The following is a 22,513-nucleotide window of genomic DNA, read 5'->3' on the forward strand; positions in this document are numbered from 1 at the left end:
CTCAGGGACTCTCAAGACTGAGAAGCTGCAGCCCTTGTCATTGCACCTGGCTTCAGGACAGGCATTACAAGCCAATGACCTTCATGCAGAGATACAAGCCATCTTAGAGCAGATGGGATTCAAGAACTGTGGACCTACCAAAGTGAAAAGGGCAGGGAATCCTGCTACATGTTGCAACATGCCATAGCAAGGTGTGTTGAGAACACATATAGAGTGCAATATCCTAGATACAAGCAGCTAAGAGTCCACTCACACAAAATCTGAAATCTGAAATGACCCAAAATATAATCAAACTCCGACTTGCAGGAAATTCTACACTAACCTCATGATGGGGCACAGTCAAAATTCACATGCAAGAAAAACACTGTGTAAAATTGCCTTCAGGGTATGTGTACAAGGTATAGTTGAAACATAAATTATTTTTCTATTTAGACTTGTGTCTCATTCGCAAGATGACACATAGTATCAATGCAAATATCCCCAAATGTAAAAATCTCCAAAATACTAAACTCCACCTGTCCCAAACATTTCTGGTATTGGACACCAACTTGTATGAGACTCTTGATGGCATCAAACTGAGATACAAGCAAGAGAATAGGGCCAAGGAGTGAGGTATGGTCTCAATGGGAACAGTTTCTGTTGAGAAGATGACAGAGCTCGCATGCACTTGGACAGTGATGGCTACATGTGTGAGTACCCGCTGCCACTTGTGTGCTTTGTGTTATGTGCTCATGGCAGTAAGTTTTATGTTATGCATATTTTACCACAATAAAAAACAACAAAGCATTCGATCATCTGTTTGCCTTACTTGTATGTGGGCAAATGAAAAGAAAAGGCACACTATGGGGCCCAGAACTTCTTGCCATTTACAAGCAGTCCTTTAGTCTTGTATGAGTTCCTCTAAGATCCAGTCATGGAGCAAAAAGAAAAAAAAGGGGCAGCAGTGGTGTTTCTAGGTTCCTTGCTTTCCCTCTCCTGAAAAGTAGTAGCCTTAGTTTCTCCAGGTTCCACTGTGCCTGTGGGCCATAATGCCCCTCCCATCAACAAGCACTCTGGAAGCTTCTCTTCTTTTCAGGGAAATCTGCCTCACTACTTGGGAGTGTGGAGACAGAAAGGAAAAGAGAGGTTTCCAAAAGTGAGTGCCATTTTAGCTCTGCTTGAAAAGGCAGGGGTCAGACCAGAGACCTGGACTGTCTTATTTAGCCAGCCAGAGTCCTAAGGCACCTGGAGCTAGTACCACTACCTACCTCCTGAGGGCACACTACAACCATCAGACATTTACCTGTTGCTTCACAGTCCAGCTAAGGGCCAAGAGACATCTTCAACACTTCTCAGTTTTCTGGACATCATCATTTCCCCTTTTTGCAGAGAGCCATTCAAATTCACCACATTTCCTTACACTTCTGGGACCACCCCAGTCCATCTTCTCTAGTTCACCACAGCTGGTGAGCCCAATTCCACACATTTTGCTATGCCTGGTCCACTGAACCCCATCCAGCATCCAGATAACATGGAAAGAAACAAAGAATTATCAAGACCCCAATCACAGCAGAAAACTCTAAGTCTGGCTGATTTAAAAAAAAAAAAAAAAGCATTTAAAAGAAGGAAAAAAGTAGTATAATGTATAACAGGGGGATGGCAATTTGAACCAGATTGTGACTAAGTGTTAAGGGAGGAAACCAGTCATAAAATGCTACAACTTAATGGTGCAGCTAGTCAGCTAACTGGGAAGGGCAGGCAGGCTACCACTGAGGGTTGCAGTCTAGCCACACATGCCAGGAGGACCAGAGGCAAATCATAGAGTGCTCAAAAATGCTGTTTTTAGATACAGGCACCCAGATGGGAACACTTCATAAGCACCATGATCCAAAAATGCCATAGAAAATACAGATTTGTTCCCTGAGTGAGCCGCATACATAGGCAACAGAAGTACAGAAGGTCCCACAGAAATGCTCAAGATGAAGAAAGGCTGTAAGATAACCATAGCCTGTCATTTATTATCTCACTCCAGGAAACAGGTAGGTGAGTCCTATGTCCTGTGTTAATGAATAGCAAATCAAGCATTTTAAGTTAAGGAAAAAAAAAAAAAAAAAAAAAGTCACTGGCCAAATCATTCAAAGCTTTTTAGCCTGGGCACTACAGAAACTTTGAGCTGGTTCTTCTTTGTTGTGGGAGATGTCTTATGCATCTTTGGCCTCCCACCAGTATGTAGCAATAGCATCACTGGTCTAGTTGCCTCAATCAAACCACACAACTGCCACATAGCCTTGATGCACACTAACCCTACTGAGGATCGTAGCTCTTAGAAACAATCGGAAAAAACAGAGGAAAATTTCTGTGTTGGGGCTCAGCCACATGAGACCAAGCAGGCATCTACTCCAGGCCTCAGAACTCTGCCCACCTAAATGGGCAGAAGATATGGTGGTAGAGAACGGCATGTCTTCTTGCCCCAGGAAATGGTCACAAAGGGTAAACCCTGACATGATGCAGACCAGATGGCATGATAGGTAAGCTCCCCTTCATTCTCAGCCCTAGCAAGATGAGCCCACATGCTACTTCCTTCCTGGTCCCTACCCTGACTAACTTCTGCTGCCTAATCTTCACTGTGATGACCTCCTTTGTAGCTTTTATGTGAACTTCCTAATGCAACATGGAAAAGCCTTACAAGCCCAGTTACACTTTAGAAGACATTTCAACATGACTGCCACTGCTGGTTTTGCCACTTCAACAAGTACTAACTATATACCCTGGTCTGGGCAGAAAAACATCAACCGACTACATGATTAGTCTTTCCAGTTTCAAGGCCACATGCTAGAAAATGGCCCATGAACAAAAACCTTTAGAACTAGATGTCCCCCCAATGTCCTCTTTCTTCAAGTCTTTTTGTCTGTCATTTCTCACAATCCTGACACAGTCACCTCTGCCTTAGCCATCCTGTATGCTGGCTATTTTATTTTTTTCAATTTGACACAAGTTAGTCATCTGAGAAGAGGGAACCACAATTAAAAAAAACAGGTCTACCCAACTGACTTGTAAGCAAGATGGTGGGGGCATTTTCTTAATCAATGATTAATGGAGAAGGGCCCAGCCCATTATGTGCTGCTAGTCCTGGGTTGTCCAAAAGTGCAAACTGGGATCAAGACAGCAAACAGTGTTCCTCACTGATCTCTGCTTCAGTTCTTTTCTCCAGGTTCCTGCCCTGCTTACGTTCCTTGTTTAGCTTCCTTCAGTAATGGACTACACTCAGGACCTACAGCCAAATACTCTTTTCTTTCTCAAGTTGTTTTTGATCCTGGTCTTCACTGCAGCAATAGAGATTAGATTAACATAACCAGGTTGCTAGGAAACACTGTGGACCACAAGGTGTCAGCACATCTGGCTCAGTGGTCTTACTTACTGAGAAGCAGCTGCTAAGGGAAGCAGCAGTCAGTGCTAGTGCCCTGCAGCCACTCCCTTTGTGCCCATGCGATTGAGTCAACGGGATAATAAATTCTTCTGGATTTCAGTTGGACCTAAATAAAGAATGCCTGTGCTGACTTTCAGATGTTCATGGCCCGAGCCCAACAAGAACCAGTGGCTTCTGGAGGGTCCAACACTCTTAACTAGTTGTAGAATTCAAGAATGAGTCTTATGGGAGACTAACTCCTATCCCAGAGATGCTGCTCATTGACAGCTAAGACAGGAAGAGTGGTGTTTGCCCTACATATCTCCTAACCTGGGAGAGGAGCATCATGAATGTCTATCTGTTCCTGTTTCTAGTTGGATCACCGTCAATGCTCATTTTAAACTACTCTGGCTCACAGATGGCTAGTTAGCAATACCCACTGTGGTTCACTCTTAGGTTCACCAAAAGGAAAACAGGGAGTAAATTCTTAAGCAAACAATGAGGTGACAGTTACTGTGGAAGGAGGGGGCTCTAGCCCACTAATGATCTCATAATGAAAGCAGTGAAATACCACATCAGAAAGCATAGGTGGAAAAGGGCATGCTGGGCACATGTAAATGCTAATTATCATCTCCCAAATCCTAGTGTCCCTGGAGACAGTTCTCACTCTCTTAGAGTCTCACAGCATCACAGTTAAGAAACCTGCCCTGAGCTGGGCAGTGGTGGCGCATGCCTTTAATCTCAGGAGGCAGAAACAGGCAGATCTCTGTGAATTCAAGACCATCCTGATCTACACAGCAAGTTTCAGGGCAGCCAAGGCTACACAGAGAAACCATGTCTTGAAAAACCAAAAAAGGGGAAAAGGGAAAGGGAAAGGAAGGGAAGGGAAGGGAAAGGAAGAGAAGGGAAGGGAAGGGAAGGGAAGGCAAGGGAAGGGAAGGAAACCTGCTGTGGGTACAGCAAGTGGACCTATTAGAAACAACATGACTAGACTTTGCCTGGTGGTCCCAGTCTTCACAAGCACCACAGCATATACCTGGACACACTTGTCTACTCAAATAGCAAAAGAAGAGACATCCAAAGTTCCATTTAGGAGAGAGAAATTTCCTTTAGAGAAAAGGGAGGTGACATGGGTAGAAATAGAGGCAGACATTCAGTTCTACTTGGCTGGACTGGGAGTTTGCCCTCTGGTGGGACAAGTACGGACTTGCCCCACCCATGACACAGGTAGAAAATCAGGTAGTAGAAAAGAAGAAAGAAGCTCATCTGCTCTGATCACAGGAGTAGTAGCCCTCCAGTGCCAGCCTAAAAGAAATCTATACCAAGATCTAGTGGGATAGTCCTGGGACGACCGGACAAGCCTGCCTGTCTCCACTCAGGTCAGGAAGACCACCTGTGTAAACCCTTTTGACCCCCAGGACTGTATGTTCCCCAACCTTGAACAAAAGTGATTTCCTTTTTCACTGCTTCCTCTCAACAATAACTGCTAAAAAAAAAAAAAAAAAATGGCACAAGGTCTGGGTTTATAGAGTATTTTCTACTTAGTACTACAAGTCCTTTAAAACATTCCAGACTCCTGAATAGGGCTGCACTCACATGTGATGTGGCCGGTAGTACCACAGCTGAGGAGCCTGGGCAAAAGCAGGGCCAGGGTTAGGAATGCTGAGGACACTTACCATCTCATCCAGGGCGTAGCGCAAGAGGCCATGCTCATACAGGATGAAGAATCGTCGCTGCCACTTCTGCAACAGAGCACAGAATTGGGGGTCAGGTATCTTGGCCCTGGGTCTCAGCTGGAAGAACCCCAATCTGATACACAATCTAAGGAATGCTGGCTCTGAGGTTTCCACTTCTGGGTTAGATGGTAGGAGGAGAGAAACCAGAGATGTAAGTATGGTGATTCATTAGTCAGGTGGGGTTAGGAGGCGGGCCTAATCACAAATGCTTTCATATGCCCCATGGAATTTTTAAAGTTGGAGTTTTCCTTGGGAGTAGGAACTGTTATATAGTCACTTTCTATGTTGCTACTGGCAGCTAGTAGAGCATTTTCATAGAATGTTTGCTGGTTTATTAGAGGGATGATTTTATGTGATCTAGAAAACCTGAGGATGCAGGGCACTGACAGCATCCCTTCCAAGACAGTTTGGGAAATGGTATAAAATGGGTTGGTCTTGTGATTTTCAAGGGACAGGAAGCAGACAGTCAAGGCTGAGGAATTCAAGAGTGGTAGAGCAAGCTAACAAAAATCAAACAGAGAAGAACTCCAACAAAGGCCAGGCCTCCACGGGTGTTATCGTGGTCAAATGCCATTGAAAGCTGGAATGAAAAGGAAGAATAAACACATCATCTCTCTGTATGAAGGGTCTTGCCTACCACATGAGGCTGTGGGTTTATACCATGACTCAGAGACAGGCATGGCTCCTACCCCAACCCCTTGGGTTGATTTCAGAAGGACTCAAGATTCTATTCTCAATATTTCACAAAGTTCAATAAAACGCAAATGTTGACTAGCACTGAAACCACAGAATTATGTATGTTTCTTTGCTCTAGGCCAGAAAATAAATTTTAAAACAATTAGTCTCATTAGGAGCTATAAGTGGCAGTTGTTGAAATTTTAGTAGAGACCAGGAAAGGCACTTGGCTTCCTGGATACTGCATTTTAGCTGGAACCACTGGCCACCCATGGGAGTAAGAACAGGACTCATGGGGCTATACAGAGAGGACCTGCGAGGGCTGCTTCCAGGCTGGAGTTCCAAAACAGGCTACGGGCACCTGTTTTCTAAAACCACTTCCAAGGTTCCTAGGTGTTATCTTTGAAATCAGAATCCACTCCAGAAGGAAGCCCAATGACCAGAAACACAATGCCACTAGTTTTGTGGGCCAGAGCATGTACTCACGAGGCCCTTCCTAGATGAGGGGGGACAAACAGAGCTCAGGCAATTGTATAAATACAAGTAGAAGAGTATGCTCTGATTAGAGATGAATCCCCAGTGAATTGCCCAGGGAATGAGCAAGCAAAATGCAGCTTTATCCATCCTTTTGCTCCAGAAGAGACCTATACCCAGGAGACAGGACAGTGTAAGGCTTAGTGAGAGAGCACAGGTATCCAAGCCTCAGCCCTTTATTAGAACTCACAGTGCTCAGCCCATGGTTCAGAAGGGAACTGCCTTGACTCTGAAGGATCTGGCAGCTAGCTAGATATACTTAGCTGCTTTTTTGTCTTTTCCATTTTGACTGTTTTCAAATAATCCAGATGACCTACAATAGGTGACACCCACAAGAATGGGGACTCTCTATATATATGTAAGCTGAACTTTCTGAAACCTCAGAGTTCATGTTAGATCCCTGCTGACTTTGTCACCCAGATTCCAGTGTTTGCCTCCTGTTTCCCTGCCTAATTTTACCAATTTGCTCTCAAATACACCACCTCCTAGTTCTTCACACTAAGATTTTTTTCAGGTATTCTTACCCGAGACCGGTGCACTGGGTTGTCAAAGTCAGTGCCATCTGGAGCCAGGAGCAGCCAGCCACCATAAATGGGTTTAGCCTAGAAGAGAAAAAGGATGGAAGGTCATCAGCATCACAGGACCAGAAGATAAGAGAGCAGGGCAAGTTGAAAAAAAGAATGTCATCTCCCACTCCCCAACATAAGCTAAGCATCTAGGAGCAGGTGCCTAATTTAAAAGATTACAGGATTCTACAGTATGCTTAGGGGAACATAGAACCCAGCGGGCATCTGAAAACCCACAAAGCAAAAGAACCCTAAAGATACAAGGCTCCCTCTCTCAAGTTTCTTACAAACACAAAGATGGAAAATGGACCTGACTGAGCACCAGGAATAGTGAAAATGACACAGCCCCAAGCTCCCCTCCTGAAGATGTAAAGCAGGGCCTGGTAGAGATCTGACACTGGTCAACGACTCATCAGTGCCTAGGTGCAGCCAAGGGCAAAGAAGGAAACCTCTGGACTTCAACTTGCCACGGAGCTGTTGAAAAGCAGAATATCAACAGTTGTAACTCTCAGGAAGTTTTTGTGATAATATAGGTAAAAACTAGCATGGAAGCCAGGTAAGATGGTTTATGCCTGTAATCTCAGCACCAGGGAGGCTGAGGCCAGAGAATCACCATGTCAGTCTGAGCTGTAGAGTGAGACTGTTAACAAAATAAACTAGTACAGAGAGGCAAAATGGTGCAATTGGGAAACGGCCTGGCAGTTAGGAAAAGGTTGGCCATATAGCTACTGTGAGCCTCAACAATTCTATTGCTAGGTAATAAACATGTGAGAGAACTACACAAATGGAAACCTGCACTGCAGAATTCTAAAAACACTGCTCTCAATTATCCAAAGGTACTACAACTAAAATGCCCACAAACATAAATGGTTGAAAGATTTGTAGTCCACCCATACAATGATTGCACAGCATGACACAAACAGAGGTTCTGATGCACACAAAAGGCATGTGAACCTCAAGAGCATTGTATAATTGAAGTCAGACAGACACAAAGGCCTACATACTATAGGATCCCATTCATGTGAACTATATCTGGAGCAGGCAAATCCACAGAACAGCAGGTAGACTGAATGGTTACCCAGCAGCAAGGGGAAAGGCATGGGCTTTCTTTGGAAAGTGATAAAAATGTTCTGGGATGCGATATTGGAGATTGTTGCATAGTACTATGAATATGACAAAGCTAGAGAACTCTATAATTTAAAAGGGTGAATTTTATGGCAAGTGAATTATACCTCAATAAAACTACATAAGGAAAAACTCCAAGCACGATGTTTGGCTAATAAAACCTTAACAAATGTTAGGTATAGTTATACTTTTACTGTCCAAAGCATCTCACACCAGACCCTGGCAAAAGGAGTACAAAGTGCTTTATAAGAACATAACATTCTATGGCTCTATACTTTACAACTTCATTCAGTTGGTGAGAATAGATTTGCAAAGGGACAACTGAGCCAATGTTCTTTCTGCTATTTGTGGGGCAGTGATAAGGAAATCCAAACCCTCTTGCTGCATCTACAAGATGATCTCTGAATAAGCCATGAGGAAGGGAGGCTCTTAAGAAATTCACCAGGCAGTGGTGGCACACACTTTTAATCCCAGCACTTGGGAGGCAGAGGCAGGTGAATCTGTGAGTTTGAGGCCAGCCTGGTCTACAGACCAAGTTCCAGGACAGAGAAACACTCTCTCAAAAAACCAAAAAACCAAAACAAACGAAAAAGATTTCTTATTCAACATTCTGCAAACTGGAAGGCCCCATCAAGCCACACCATTTAGCTATAGAATCTGTGACTTAAGAGAAGGCAATTTGCTTGCTGGAGGGTCACACAACTTCCATGAAAAGCCAAGAATCCTCCCATTTCTTGGCTTCTTTATAAGAGTCCTTAACATGCCAGCCCCCCACCCCCTGCAAAAAAAACAAAACAAAACAACAACAAAAAAAAAAAAAAAAAAAAAAAAAAAAAAACCAAACAAAAAAAATATACAAATACGACTTTTCCCCTGAGGAGCATAGGTAGAAAGAGATGTGAGTTGGGATAGGGGCAGGCTGCTGGAAGAATGACAGAACCTTGATTTGTTGAAATGCAGGAGTGTTGGCAGAAGGCCCAAGAGCTAAATGGACACTAGCTGTGCCCAGCCAGCTGAACATATTCCCCCTCTCCCTGTAAACATGATGAGTGCACACTCTAAGTGGACCATCTATAGTATAGGCAAATCAGAGCTGGGGCGAGCTGAATCCCTGAAGCCTGTGTATCTTAGCCTCCATCTTGAGTGGCCCTCACATCTCCTACCTGTGAGGTCTGATCAACAGGCTACCCAATTTGATTATGTGTCATCTTTTTGGTTTATGGCTGCAGGGCTTTAGGTGACATTATATTAGGCATATCTATATGACCTTCCCCAAAGGGGACAGTGGGAACCTTAGTATTTGGTGTAAATAGCCTCAAAATCCAAGACACCCTGGCTCAAGTCCTCATTGGCATTATTGTTCACTCAGCGAACTTCTGCCCAGGCCTACTTTGCATGGCTATGTACTGCATACTAGTGAGCTACTAGCACTTTCTGAGCCAAAGTCACAGATCCTGCTATCTCTAGAAAAGGGCTTCCAGTAGGCAGCCAGGGGAACAGAGGGCCAAGGCTCTGGGGCTGGAGAAATGGCTTGGAGGTTAAAAGCTCTGGCTGTTCTTCCAGGGGACCTGGGTTCAATTCCCAGCAACCACAACTGTCTGTAACTCCAGTTCCCACGGATCTTCTATAACTCCAGTTCAAAGGGATCTGTCACCTTTACACAAACACATGCGGGTGAAACACCAATGCACATAAAAAAACAAAACAAAAAAGAACCAAGACTCCAGAAAGAGCTAGCAGGGAAGCTGGTGTCTGAAACACTTACAAAGGCCAATCTCAAGGGTCACAGAGCAACTTGGATACCTGGAGCTGGGCTAGCCAAGCTGGGAAAGATAGTGAAGGATGTAGGGTGACTATATTGATAACTCCATCTCTACAAATAACCAAAATCACTGAATTTGTACACTTTAAACATTTCAATTACATGAATTTTATCTCAATAAATCCATTTTGAAAGCATGCAAAGACAATCCTCACATCCTCTTCTAGACTCTAGCCCAGCAAGTATCACTCCCCTCTCCCAGCCCCTCTATCTATGTATGTCTTTACTACAATCCACCAGATTCAGTCCAGGTCCACAACCAGTGGCCCAGCCTAGTCTAGGCACCCACTGACTGTGCAGGACCAAGCTCTAGGTTTCTACTGTGTCTGAAATCCCATGCATCTGCCTAATCTAACCACACTCACCCATGCTAGAATCAACCTCTAGGTTTCCCCCAGGACTTGCCCTACTTGTAATAACCCACAGGTCCCTCCTGTACTACTTGCAATCATCCCACTTGGTATCCAGACCTCCCCAGGTCCTCCTCCTCCAGGGTTTTGACTGGTGAGTCTCCTTGGTACCCCAAAACATACCTTTTCTACAATCTGCTAGGTCTAGCCTGGGTCCAACATGTACCACTCTAGTCTGGACTCCCCTGCCTGAATCAAAAAGGACCTCTAGGCTTCAGCCAGGACCCTCCCCACCTATTCCCCAAACCACGGGATGCTCCCATATCGTATCGTACCTTCTACCCAGCCAGATCTAGCCCCACACTCCAGGCTTGGACCAGGAAGCATATTGTATATACCAGCCCAGTCCCCTCTGAATGCCTGAATTCATTCCATCCAAGACACAGCCAATCTCATCTGCCCCAAACCTGCTCTGTCCATAACAGACTACTCAGAACTAACAAATCTCATCACAAAAACACTAACAATATAAAAGATCAGGCCATTATCCTCTCTCCAAAACCTATAAGTCCTATAGAAATGTTCACCAATGAGAATTACTTCGATGACTTTCAGGATACAGAATTTAAAAGGACAATTATAAACTTCAAAGAATTCAAGGAATTTGAAGAAGACACAAAGAAACAACAAATTAAGGAGAAAAAAAGCTGAAGGTTATTCTCCTGATTGATGACCAAGAAAACACAAACATAACTCAGCTGTTAGAAAAGGTGCCATCTTAGAGTAAAAGGATGACTACTAATAGTGCCCCAATCAAATGGGACAGGAAGAAAGCACCAGTACACTAATATCTGAGAAAACAGATTGCAAACTAAAACCAATCAGAAGAGACAAAGAGGGACACTTCATTCTAACCAAGGAACAGCTAACCAAGATGATATTACTATCCTAAACATACATGTATCAAACTCTGAGGCACCCAATTTCATTAAAAATCTATTATTGGGTTTAGAGATACACATTAAATTAATGGTGAGTACTCCCTTTCAATACCCCCACTTTCTTCAATAGATGGATCTTCTGGATAAAAATTAAAGACAAAAAAAAAAAAAAAAAAACCCCATCAGAATTAATTGATATATCAAATGGAATTAACAGATATCTACAAAATATTTCACCCAAATTCCAAATGCACAGCAGCATGTGGAAGCTTTTCTAAAATAGACCACATCCTGGGACAAAATACAAATCTTTATGAATCAAAAAGATGAAATCACTCCTTGTAAGATGTCTCACCACAATACAATACAAATTAAAATAAACAGCAAACAAAACTCTAGTAAATACACAAATTCATACAGATTAAGCAACTCATTCCTGAATGATGAATAGGTCAAAGAAGAACCCAAGAAAGAAATAAAAAAACTTCCTGGAACTAATGAAAATGTAACCACAACACAACAAACCCTCTGGGACATACTGAAAGCAGTCCTATGAGGGAAATTTATAAATCTAAGTGCCTACAGTAAAAAGTAAGAAAGAGTGCAACTCAAATGTTGGAGAAACAAAAACCAAATTCAAACCCAGCTGACAACAAGAAATAATAAAATATAGAAATCAATGAAATAGAAACAAAGAAAAGAATACAAAGAAACAATGAGTCTAAGAGCTGGGAAACCTAAAAAAAAAAAAAAAAATTGGATTTCTAGATCCAAACAGACCACAAAAATTAAACCAACAAGTCAAGAACCTAAACAGACCCACAACAAATGAGTACAATGAAATAGTAATGAAAGCCTTCCTGTTTAAAAGAAAAAAAGTCCAAGGCCAGACAGAATCACAGCAGATTTCTAGACTTTCACAGGTTTACAGCTAATGTTTCTTAAGCTAGTCAAAAAAGAAAAAGAACATAAGGAACACTCCTAAATGCCTTCTATAAAGCCAGTTATCACTATAATGACTAAACCAGGAAAAAAATATAACAAAAAAATTACAGGCTACTATCTCTAATATGTAAAAAAAAAAAAAAAAAACAAAAAAAAAAAAAAAAAAACAAAAACAAAAACAACTCACCAAATTCCTTCAAACAGAATACAGACATACATCAAAAAGATTATCCACCATGACCAATCCTTGAAATGCAGGGATGGTTGAACATAAACAAGTCAATAGATGCATTAAACCACATAAATGGGTTTTAAAGACAAAATTCACACAATCACCTCAATAGATGTAGAAAAAGCCTTTGACAAAATTCAACATGTTTTCATGATAAAAGTCCTAGAGAATGTAGGGCTACAGAACATATCTCAACACAATAACAGCTTAACATACCCACAGCCAACATCATCCTAAATGGAGAAAGGTTTGAAGCAATCCCACTGGAGTCAGAAACGAGACAGGGATGTCCACTATCCCCACTACTTTTCAATATTGTGTTTGAAGTGCTAGCTGGTGCAATAAGGCAAAAAGAAGGAAATTACAGGCATACACATAAGAAAAGAAGAAGTCAGACAATCCCCATTTGGAGATGACATGATACTACTATGCATTCGAGAGTTCAAAAATTCTACCAGAAATCTAGAAATGATGAAATTCAGCAACACTGATGGATATAAAATCAGTACCTTGAACAATCAATAGCTTTTTTATACACCAAAACAACATACCCATTTACAATAGTCTCAAAGAAAATAAAATCTCTAAGAATAAACATAGCAAGGAAAAGAAGGACCTCTACAATTAAAAATTTTAAAACTCTGAAGAGACAAAAACACTAGAAAATGGAAAGACATCCCATGCTCATGATCGCTAGAAATGACATCATGAAAATGACAATTTTATCATACGCTATTCTCAAATTCAATACAATCACAAAACCCCATCTCATTAAAAAAAAAAAAAACAAAACAAAACAAAAACCAAACAAAACTAACCTAAAATCCATATGCAACCACAAAAGACCCCAGATAGCCAAAACAATCCAAAGCAAAAAAAAGAACAATTTTAAGATTTTAAGATATATTACAGAGCCACAGTAATGAAAAGAATATGGTACTGGCACAAACACACTCATGTAGACCAATGGAACAACAACAACAAAAAAATTGAAGCTCCAAACAAGAGTACACGTAATTTCAGTCACTTAATATTTGACAGAGATACCAAAAACATAAGCTGGAAAAGAGAAAACATCTTCAACAAATGCTTCTGAGAAAACTGGATGTCAACATACAGAAAATGAAATTAGGTCTGTATCTTACCATCTGAACAAAAACTAAGTAACTCCCGAAACACCAAACAGCTAGAAGAAAACACAAGCAATACTCTAATGATATAGGTGTAGCAAAGGACTTTCTAAACAGAACTCCATTACCTCAAGAATTAAGGCTAACAGTTGACAAATAGGATTTCATAAGACTAAAAAGCTTCTGTAAAACTAAAAGAACAAAGGACAGGGTGGAAAGGAATCTCATGGAATGAAGAATCTTCGTCAGCTATAAATCTAGACTATATAAAGAACTCAAAGAAAGAAGGAAAGAAAGAAAGAAGGAAGGAAGAAAGGAGGAAGAAAGAAGGAAGAAAGAAGGCAGGAAGAAAGAAGACAGTTAAATAAACAACCACAAATGACTCATTAGAAAAATGGACCAGGCATGGTGTCATACACCTTTAATGCCCACACTCAGGAGTCAGGCAGGGCAATCTCTGTGTTTGAGGCCAGCCTGGTCTACAAAGTGAGTTCCAGGGCAGCCAGGGCTACACAGAAACCCCCCCCCCTTTTAAAAACCAAACAAAAACTCAACAAAAATGAGGTCGGGAAGAAGGGAGAGAGGGAGGGAGGTCCTTCTGTTTCAGCCAATGGACTGGCAGGAAGCATAGGCAGGGCTACCAGACTAGGAGAATGCTGGGAAGAGAACAAAGAGAGTGAGTTGTGAGCAAGATGCTTTGTAGCTGCTGAGGAAGCAAGAGGTCCTGGCATCACCAGTAAGCCAAGACCATGTGGAGATAGAAATGAGTTAATAATTAAGGGAGAGCTAGCCAATAAAAAGCCTGAACCATAGGCCAAACAGTTATTATAATTAATATAAGACTCTGTGTTTATTTGGGACTAAATGGCTGTGGGACCGAGCAGGACAGGAACTTCTTGTTAGTAATCAAGGAAAGAAAAAGAAAGGAGGGAGGGAAGGAGAGAGGAAGAGAGGGAGTGAGTGAGTTCTCAGAAGGAAAAAAAATGATTGACAAATATCTCAAAAATATTTATCTTCCCTATCTCAAAAAAAAATGCAAATCAAAACAACTTTGAAATTTCACCTTATTCTAGCCAGAATAGCAATGATCAATGGAACAACCGATAACAAATGCTGGAGGGGATGTGTAGAAAAGCAGAACCCTTATTTACTCACCATTGGTGGGATTGCAAACTAGTGCAAGCCACTATAAAATCAGTGTGGTAAATTCTCAAAAAGCTAAAAGTAAATCTACCATATGGCCCTAACATACATACATACATACATACATACATACATACATACATACATACATGCATGCCTGCCTAAAGGACTCAGCATCCTACTCCATTTCATAATATTCATGTCCTTCACCCAATGAAAGGATAATAAAAATGTGGTACATATACACTATGAAATACTATTCAGCTGTAAAGAAAAATGAAAGCATGAACTTTATATGTAAATGGCTAAAACCAGAAAAGATCATATTGAGTGAAATATTCCAGACCCAAAAAGACGCATGCTTTATGTTCTCTCTCATGGGGGCTCACAGCTTTAAATCTTCAGATGTGGGTGCACAGCCTGAAAACTGAAGAAACCAGGAAAGGAAAGTGGGACCACTGCCAGGAAAGGGGCTCAGGAGCAACAGAGAGGGAAATAGCAGCGCTCGAGTCATCTGATCTGGGAGATGGAAGTGGGGGCATGTGGTGATATTTTGTTTATAATCTAACAAATAATGCTTGAAGATCAGAGTGCAAAGATAGCCAGCCACATTAGTCAGCCATACAGGCCTTTAATCCCAGCAGCCACACTAGTTAGTCACAGAAGCTGGGTGTGGTGGTGCATGCCTTTAATCCCAGCACTAGAGAGGAATATCAGGTGGGTGGAGACAGGAGTGCAGGGTATTCAGTCTGCAGTCATGCTGAGGACAGGACTGCCCTAGCCTTGGTAGAGGTAAGAAGTCTCTAGTGGTTGGCTGCTTTGCTTTTCTGATCTTCAGCTTGAACCCCAGTATCTGTCTCTGGGTTTTTATTATTTATGCCACAGGGGCACTTTAGGGAGGGAGAGGGAGGTAAATATAGAAGAGTAAAGGGGGATAACAGGATACAGTGATCTGATATGGGAAAGGGAAGCTCTTTAGGGAGAGGGGAGGAAGGTTAATACAGAAGGAGAGAGGTGGGTAAAATAACAAGAATGTCTGAAGAAGTCACAAGGACTCATACCATTAACTGTTTACCTCAAAAAACTGTAAGACATGTAATTCTGTGTATAAATATACTTATATAATTTAAACAAACTATTCTTTGCTGACAGTACTTCCCCCAAGAGCCAAACCCCAATACCAGACATGAGAAGCCCTCTTTCATGGTACCAGAAGGTGCCATGAAAGTTTCCAAAGGAGGAAGGCAACCAACAGTCCTACCCAGCTATGGTGCCTATGAATCACATCAATTACCAGCATGGCACCATTACCCTGAGTGTAGTAGCAAGCATATACTGGTGGTAACTTAAGACACACTCAACAAGAAGGAAACCATGCCTGGTGCTGGAAACCCTACTAACTACTCAGCTAGAGAAGTCATGCATACTAGAAGAGAACCTACAACTACTCCTTTACAAAGGCAGCATAGTACCTAACTACAACTCACAACATTTGTCCTGATATCCAGATAAGGGGAGTTCTTTCCTCACATCAAGGAAACATCTCTTTGTAACAGCAGAGACCACAACAAAAAGACCACAATCAATCAAAATGCAGAGTTGTTGAGCTTAGTCCCAATGGATGTATCTATAATAAACACTCTTGCACCTAAGTAAGACTCAGGGAACGTTGTAGAAGAGGCAGAAAGACTCAAGAGCCAGAAGATCAGGGAATTTGCTGTGAGATTGTCTCTCAGTAATGTCAAAAGCTATATCCATAAAATCTCACCAATGTAGCTGTCTAAGCATGCACAAGGATATAACAATGGACATGCCAAAGTGGATGGGAAAAAGCCCATGAGGCTTCAATTCTACACAAAGAACCACTGGCAACTAGAATTCTGAAAGTGAGAAAAATAGTCTTCCCTAATACCAGTCAGTTCGAAAAAAACATACAAGTAACATTATAAAGACTAAGCAGGTTATATTTAGGAATATATATGTAAATACATAAACATTTATGCATGCAATAACAATAAGAAAAGAGGCCATGAAATTGAAAGAAAGAGGGTATATGGGAGGGTTTTGAGGGAAGAAAGGGAAGGGAGAAATATTGTAATTATATTATAATCTCAAAAAATTAAAATTTAGAAAAATTTGCAAGCCTGAACCCATAGTGGAAGGAGAGATACATACAACTCTCTCTCTCTCTCTCTCTCTCTCTCTCTCTCTCACACACACACACACACACACGGCTGAACTACAGAGCAAGATTGCCTCAAAACAGTCATTTACCAAGACCTAACTAAGTCTGGTACTGAAAAAATTGATTGCTTCTATACCACACTGCAAGCATGTGAGTAAACAAAGTTCTCCTTCCTACCTACCCTAAAGAAGTCAGGCCTCCGCAGAGGGTAAGTTTTCAGGCAATTCTGCTCCAGTCAGAGATAGGGGAAATGGTCCCAAGGGCTATAATCTGCTCTATGATTTGTAGGAGTTGGTGGGCCAGATGAGTAAGAGAGCAGGATGCCTAAGGCTGAGCTGGCTCTATGGAGCACAGGGTGGCACAACTCCTAAAGGGCTGATTTGGTACCAACAGCATGTTGATACCAGGAACCTGAAAGGCTAGTGACACAGGCCAATGTCATAGAACAATGCACAGCTATCCACAGAAGCAAAACACTAAGGATGCAGCCATCTCTTATCTCCATAAAACCCTTGAAAGTGCTACTAGAAACCATCTTTAGTCTCCAGCTACTCTAGCTGAGCACAAAAAGACCCAGAGACATGTCCTCTACACATACAGCTTCCCACACATCCCCATGGCTGTCCTCTTCAGCCTGGCTAGAGGGCCTGTTGCGGTCCCTCCCTGATCCCCAGCCCACCCTGAAGCTACCTACCTTAGGATTCCTGTCCCTTCATCAAGGACTGTACTGTCCTGACCACCTAGGCCAGCATCACTAAAACAATGACATGTTTCAAAACTAACATGTGCCTGTGATTTTGTCATATAAGACCCAAGGAGCTACCACTGTCCCAGTGACTTCCCTACCTTATAATAGTACAAACCAGAGGCTATGTCTTAGGCAGGGCTCTGAAGGGGCTACAAGATCAGGAAGCATTCTTAAGCCTTTAGCCTTTGTCTCATTCTTTAAAAAAAACCAAACCAAGCAAAACAAGATCAGGATCTAGTTATATAGCCCAAACTGGTCCCAAATGCGGCAAAATCTTCCACCCTCAGTTTCCCAAGTGCTGGGTTACAGGTATGCACGATCATGCTCAGCTTCTAAAGCCTTTAAAAACAGTGACCTGATGTTCTAGGCTCTGAAAGGTGGCAAGTATGTCTAAAACGCTGAACAATTTTCATATGGAGCTCGTTCTCTTCTTTGATTATGTATATCCTAAATAATGGAGAGGGGTGGCAGTTATTTTGAAAGGAATATTTTTCTTATTTCTTGGAGAGCAGGCTATTAGTATAAATGAAGACAGCTGTTTTCTTAAATATTGATTTTGTATACTGTCACTTAGCTTTCTAGTAGACTCAACAGGGTACATTAAGAATCATGTCGTCTGCAAACAAAGATGGTTTGACTCCCTTCCTTCCTACTGTTACCCTTTATGTCTTTCAATTTTCTAACAGCTACAGATAGGGTTTCGACACTAGGAATGAAAAGGAAGATAGTAGAAATCCTTGTCTCATTCTTGATTTTTTAAAAAATGTCCTTGGCAAATTTCCATTTAATATAATGTTGCCTATAGGTTTGTTGTATATAGCCTTTATTATTTTGAAGTATGTCCCATTTATTTGTAAAGTTTCTAGAACTTCTATCACAAAGGCAAGAACTTTGTCAAATGCCTTTTCAGTGTCAGCTAAAATGTGGTTCCTTTCCTGAGATTTGTTTATATGGTGCATTACATTTATTGGTTTACATATGTTGAACCAACTTTGCTTTTCTGGGATGAAGTCCAATGGTTATAATGTATGCTTACCAGTACTGAACTTTTAGGATTATTGTGTCATGCTGATCGTTGTTGTGGTTCATAGGCATCACAGCCTCCTTCCTTTGGAAGCTTGCATGGTGCCTTCTGGATGAAAGCTAGTCCTCAGGGAGGGGGCTTGCAGGTCAGTTCCAGCTCAGGGACCTCTGAACCCTGTGTCTCAAGCAACAGGGACTTAACTTTTACCTCTGGGAGTTAATCAAGGGCAATGGCCTACAGTACTTTAGGAGTCTCTTGGACAATCCTGACCAACAATTCAAAAGACAGCTTCTACATGCCTAGTGCTGGGGTTTTGTTATACCATTTTTGGCTCTTGGAGGAAGCAGTATCAGCCTAGTTAAGTTTTGTTCACTTAAACTATATAATCTGTTTCACACAGCACAGTTAAGCTACTAAATAAATGTTTTTCAGGCATGGTCTGGCTTCTGGACACTGCCACCCTATCACAATCAGTCTCAAGATATCCAAGTTTGGCTCTGGCATCACATGACCTGTGGCTAAAAGAGCATGGAGGGAGCAGAGTAAGTGACAGGATTCCTAGCAGGTTTCTGCTTCCTAGGGCGCACCTTCTCCCTCAGAGAGAGAGCAAGTGGGCATCGAATGAGGAAGGGTGACTATAGGGATAGCTGCCAAACAATCCATGAAGCTAACACTCCTAAGACCTCCAGATCTGGTGCCTTCTGAAGGAAAGGGAGCTTCACTGTCCCTCTTCAGCCCCTCAAGACAGCATACCTCTGGAGGACAATAAGTCCTGCAAATGCTTTAGGTCAACTGCTTTTAGAGTATGTGCTGGTCTGGTCTGTAATTACAGCACTGCCCTCCTGCTCAGCTCCCCTCCACAAACTTGGCACTTTGGGCTTACACAGAAGGATGCATGGGAAGAACTCACCCTCTAGCAGCACTTGTTCCCTCTGAGGTCCTATCTCCCAAACTCCACCAGCCCTGCTCCTTCTCTTACAACAGCACAGTCATTGTAGGAACAAGAATCCAGTTCTCACCTAGCCCAACCTAGTCCAGAAATAAGCTCTAGTGGCTGAAAAGCAAACACATGGGTAGATAACTCCATGGATACTTGCTCTGGTCAGTAATACTGGGCTAGAAATGGAGCTGCTCCCCAGGGATGTTAGGACCACTGCTACAACACTGGCAAGCCAGTCTGAAACCTCCAACTTTCCCACCTGATACCCCCAGGGCACAATGATGATACTGGTCAGAGTCCAGTACCAAGAAAACAACACACAGGCAGACAAGCTTACAGTGGGGCTGCTGTGTGCAGCATGTAGGCAAGGCATGGGAAATGCAGTGCTCTCAGCAGCATGTGGCAAGAAACGTGACACTGTGTGCAGCCAGTGCTATTATTCCATAGATAGTGAGTTACAGAAGCAACATAAAGCGGAGTAAGGTCCTCTCATGTGATCATCACACAATGCCCAAAAAGATTGCATCAAAGTACATGTATAGTGTGCACTACACAGCCCCCACTGATGCAAAGGCCAGTACTTCCTTCATGGATGGTGTTCTGGTGATTGGCATCCTCTGGAGATGTTCGGTAAACCCCACTCCCACCCCCACTGCCAAGCAACCTTTCTGAATCTGGAGGTGGAAACATAAAGTATAAGAGACTATTGAAGCAGACCATAGACAGGCAGCATGTAGCAGTGCTTATAAAATATACCAGGATGGATAATTGGGGGCAGCTACAGCTTGGACACTGAATGTTCCCAAAGGCAAAGTCACAGAGTGGTGTTACTAGTAGATAATGGAACTTTTAGGTGGTAAGGTCTAGGAGGGATGGTCCTTAGGTCATTGAAAATGTGTTCACAAAGGGTGCAGTGGGACCCTGAGCCACTCCTTGCTCTTCTTCAGTGTTCCTGACCACAAGGGAAGTGGCTGACTCCACATGTTCCTACATAGCCTGCTCTCTTACCACAGCTTTCAAAGCAACGAGTATGTTCAACCATAGATAGGCTGGTACCTCTAAAGCAGTGAGACAAAGAAAACCTTTTCTCTTTGCAAGTTGAGTACCTCAAGTATTTTATTGTAGTCATGAAACTAAATGATATAGCAGTCAACACTGCTGAATAACTACCAGCACTGAGAAAATAAGCAAGTATTTGGATGTTTTGTTAGTGTTTTTTTAAGTGGTTGTACTAAAGATCCCCAACCCATTTCTGTTACACTCTCTTTAAAGGAAAAAAAAAAAAAAAAGCATCTTTATGAAGTAATACTAGTACACAGCACCCTCCAAGTTTTATTTTATTTTGTTTGTTTGTTTGTTTTCATTCGAGACAGGGCCTCAATATACAGTTGTGGTGGCCTGGAACTCACTATGTACACAAGCTAACCTCAAATTCAAACATATCTGCCTGCCTCTGTTTCATAGATGCTAGGATTACATATGTACCACCACACCTGACTATCCATGTATCATTTAAAGAAGTAAAAAATGGTTAAGGAGAGTGGGTAATTTCTGGTGACTGTTAAGGGATTCCTGGGCTCTCTGTGCTGATTAAGGCTTGACAGCTCTGGTTATATAAGGATCCTGGCCTGAAAGGCGTAAGATCAAGTCCTGGTTCTATGACTTTCTCACTGTGTGGCTGAAGGCAGAACAAAATCTCAGCAGACTTCAGTTTCATCTCTAATAATACAGATACAAGATATGCTCATCCCTTCAATATCTTTAACACTTATCTCCCATACATGTGTGTGTGTGTGTGTGTGTGTGTGAGAGAGAGAGAGAGAGAGAGAGAGAGAGAAGACATACGTCATAGCATGCATGTGGAGGTCAGAGAACAACTTGAACAACTTGTAGGAGTCAGTTTTCTTCTGTGTGGGTCCCAGAGATCAAGCCTGGACTTCAGGCTTGGCAGCTAGTGCCTTCGCCTTTACCCATTGAGCCATCTTTCCAGCCCATATATATATATATATGGAGGTGACAGGTAGTGACAACATGTGGCAGAGACAGGAAAAACATAGACAGGATTTTGCCCTTTTCTGTCAGAGATTTCGGGGAGGTAAGAAGTGACTGCTCCTTTGTTTCTCTGCTTTTTCAGCATTTACCTCAATATCTGACTCCAGGTTTTTATTGTTAAAATTAATTAGGATCACACTTCAGGAGCATCTGTTTCAGGACATGTATACTCAGCATATATCTGGTGCTGGAAAAGGAGTCCTGAAGTGGAAAAAGCCAGGGGTGGCCAAGCAAATTGCTAGTGAGCTACAGGAACCTTAAAATGGTCCCTACATGCCACATTCCACACCTGGGTTTTAGACAGAGTGTCCATCTCCATGAAACTTCCTTACTAGGAAAAGAATTTGTATAGTTCTGAAAGACATCTATCTATAGGACTAGGATTCCAATTACAAGGTGAAGTTGTAGCAAACATTTCTGTGGCAAAGCGGACAGTGCTTTCACCAAAGGACGCAAGAGCATGCTGTGTGGGAAGTGCAGCTAACTGATCTGGTGAAGTATGGAAGCTGCTTCTTGGTCCTTTCTTTTTTGCTGGATTTGTTTGTTACTTTGAGACAAGGTCTCTCTTCCCTATGTAGCCCTGGCTACCATGGAACTAGCTCTGTAGACCAAGCTGTCCTTGAACTCACAGAGATCTGCCTGCCCCAACAAGTCCTGGAATTAAAGGCATGGGCCATCACTCCTGGCAGTCCTTTCTTTTCATAAGAGCTTATGTGGAGACACTGTAGTTAGACCTTTTCACCAGAGCCTCCAACTCTCCAGACATGAAATGGAGATTTATTAATTATAACAGCATGGTCTATAGCTCTTACAACTTAAGTTAACTTTTTGTCTCATGGCTTTATTACCTTTACTCTGCACTGTTTCCTCTCTGTCTAGCTGGCAAATCCCCTCTTCTTCCCAGCATCCTGTGTGCCTGAAAATCGTGTCTTAGCTACTGGCCACTTAGCTCTTTATTAAACCAATCGGAATGACGTATG

General features: G+C 42.2%; 1 protein-coding gene across 6 annotated transcripts in view; it reads right to left on the bottom strand.

Annotated features, from left to right (window-relative positions):
* The window catches only part of Mprip (myosin phosphatase Rho interacting protein), a 119,764-nt gene that overhangs the window by 79,395 nt on the left and 17,856 nt on the right, over window positions 1-22,513 (bottom strand). For all 6 annotated transcript variants that reach the window (XM_051180537.1, XM_051180536.1, XM_051180535.1 and 3 more), the window contains exons 2-3: window positions 6,855-6,932; window positions 5,062-5,127 (exon numbers count right to left, since the gene is read on the bottom strand). In XM_051180537.1, coding sequence (XP_051036494.1) covers window positions 5,062-5,127; window positions 6,855-6,932 — 144 coding nt within the window. The remainder of the gene's footprint in view (window positions 1-5,061; window positions 5,128-6,854; window positions 6,933-22,513) is intronic.

Source organism: Phodopus roborovskii, unplaced genomic scaffold, assembly GCF_943737965.1.
Source record: "Phodopus roborovskii unplaced genomic scaffold, PHOROB, whole genome shotgun sequence".
In the NCBI taxonomy this organism is placed as follows: domain Eukaryota; kingdom Metazoa; phylum Chordata; class Mammalia; order Rodentia; family Cricetidae; genus Phodopus; species Phodopus roborovskii.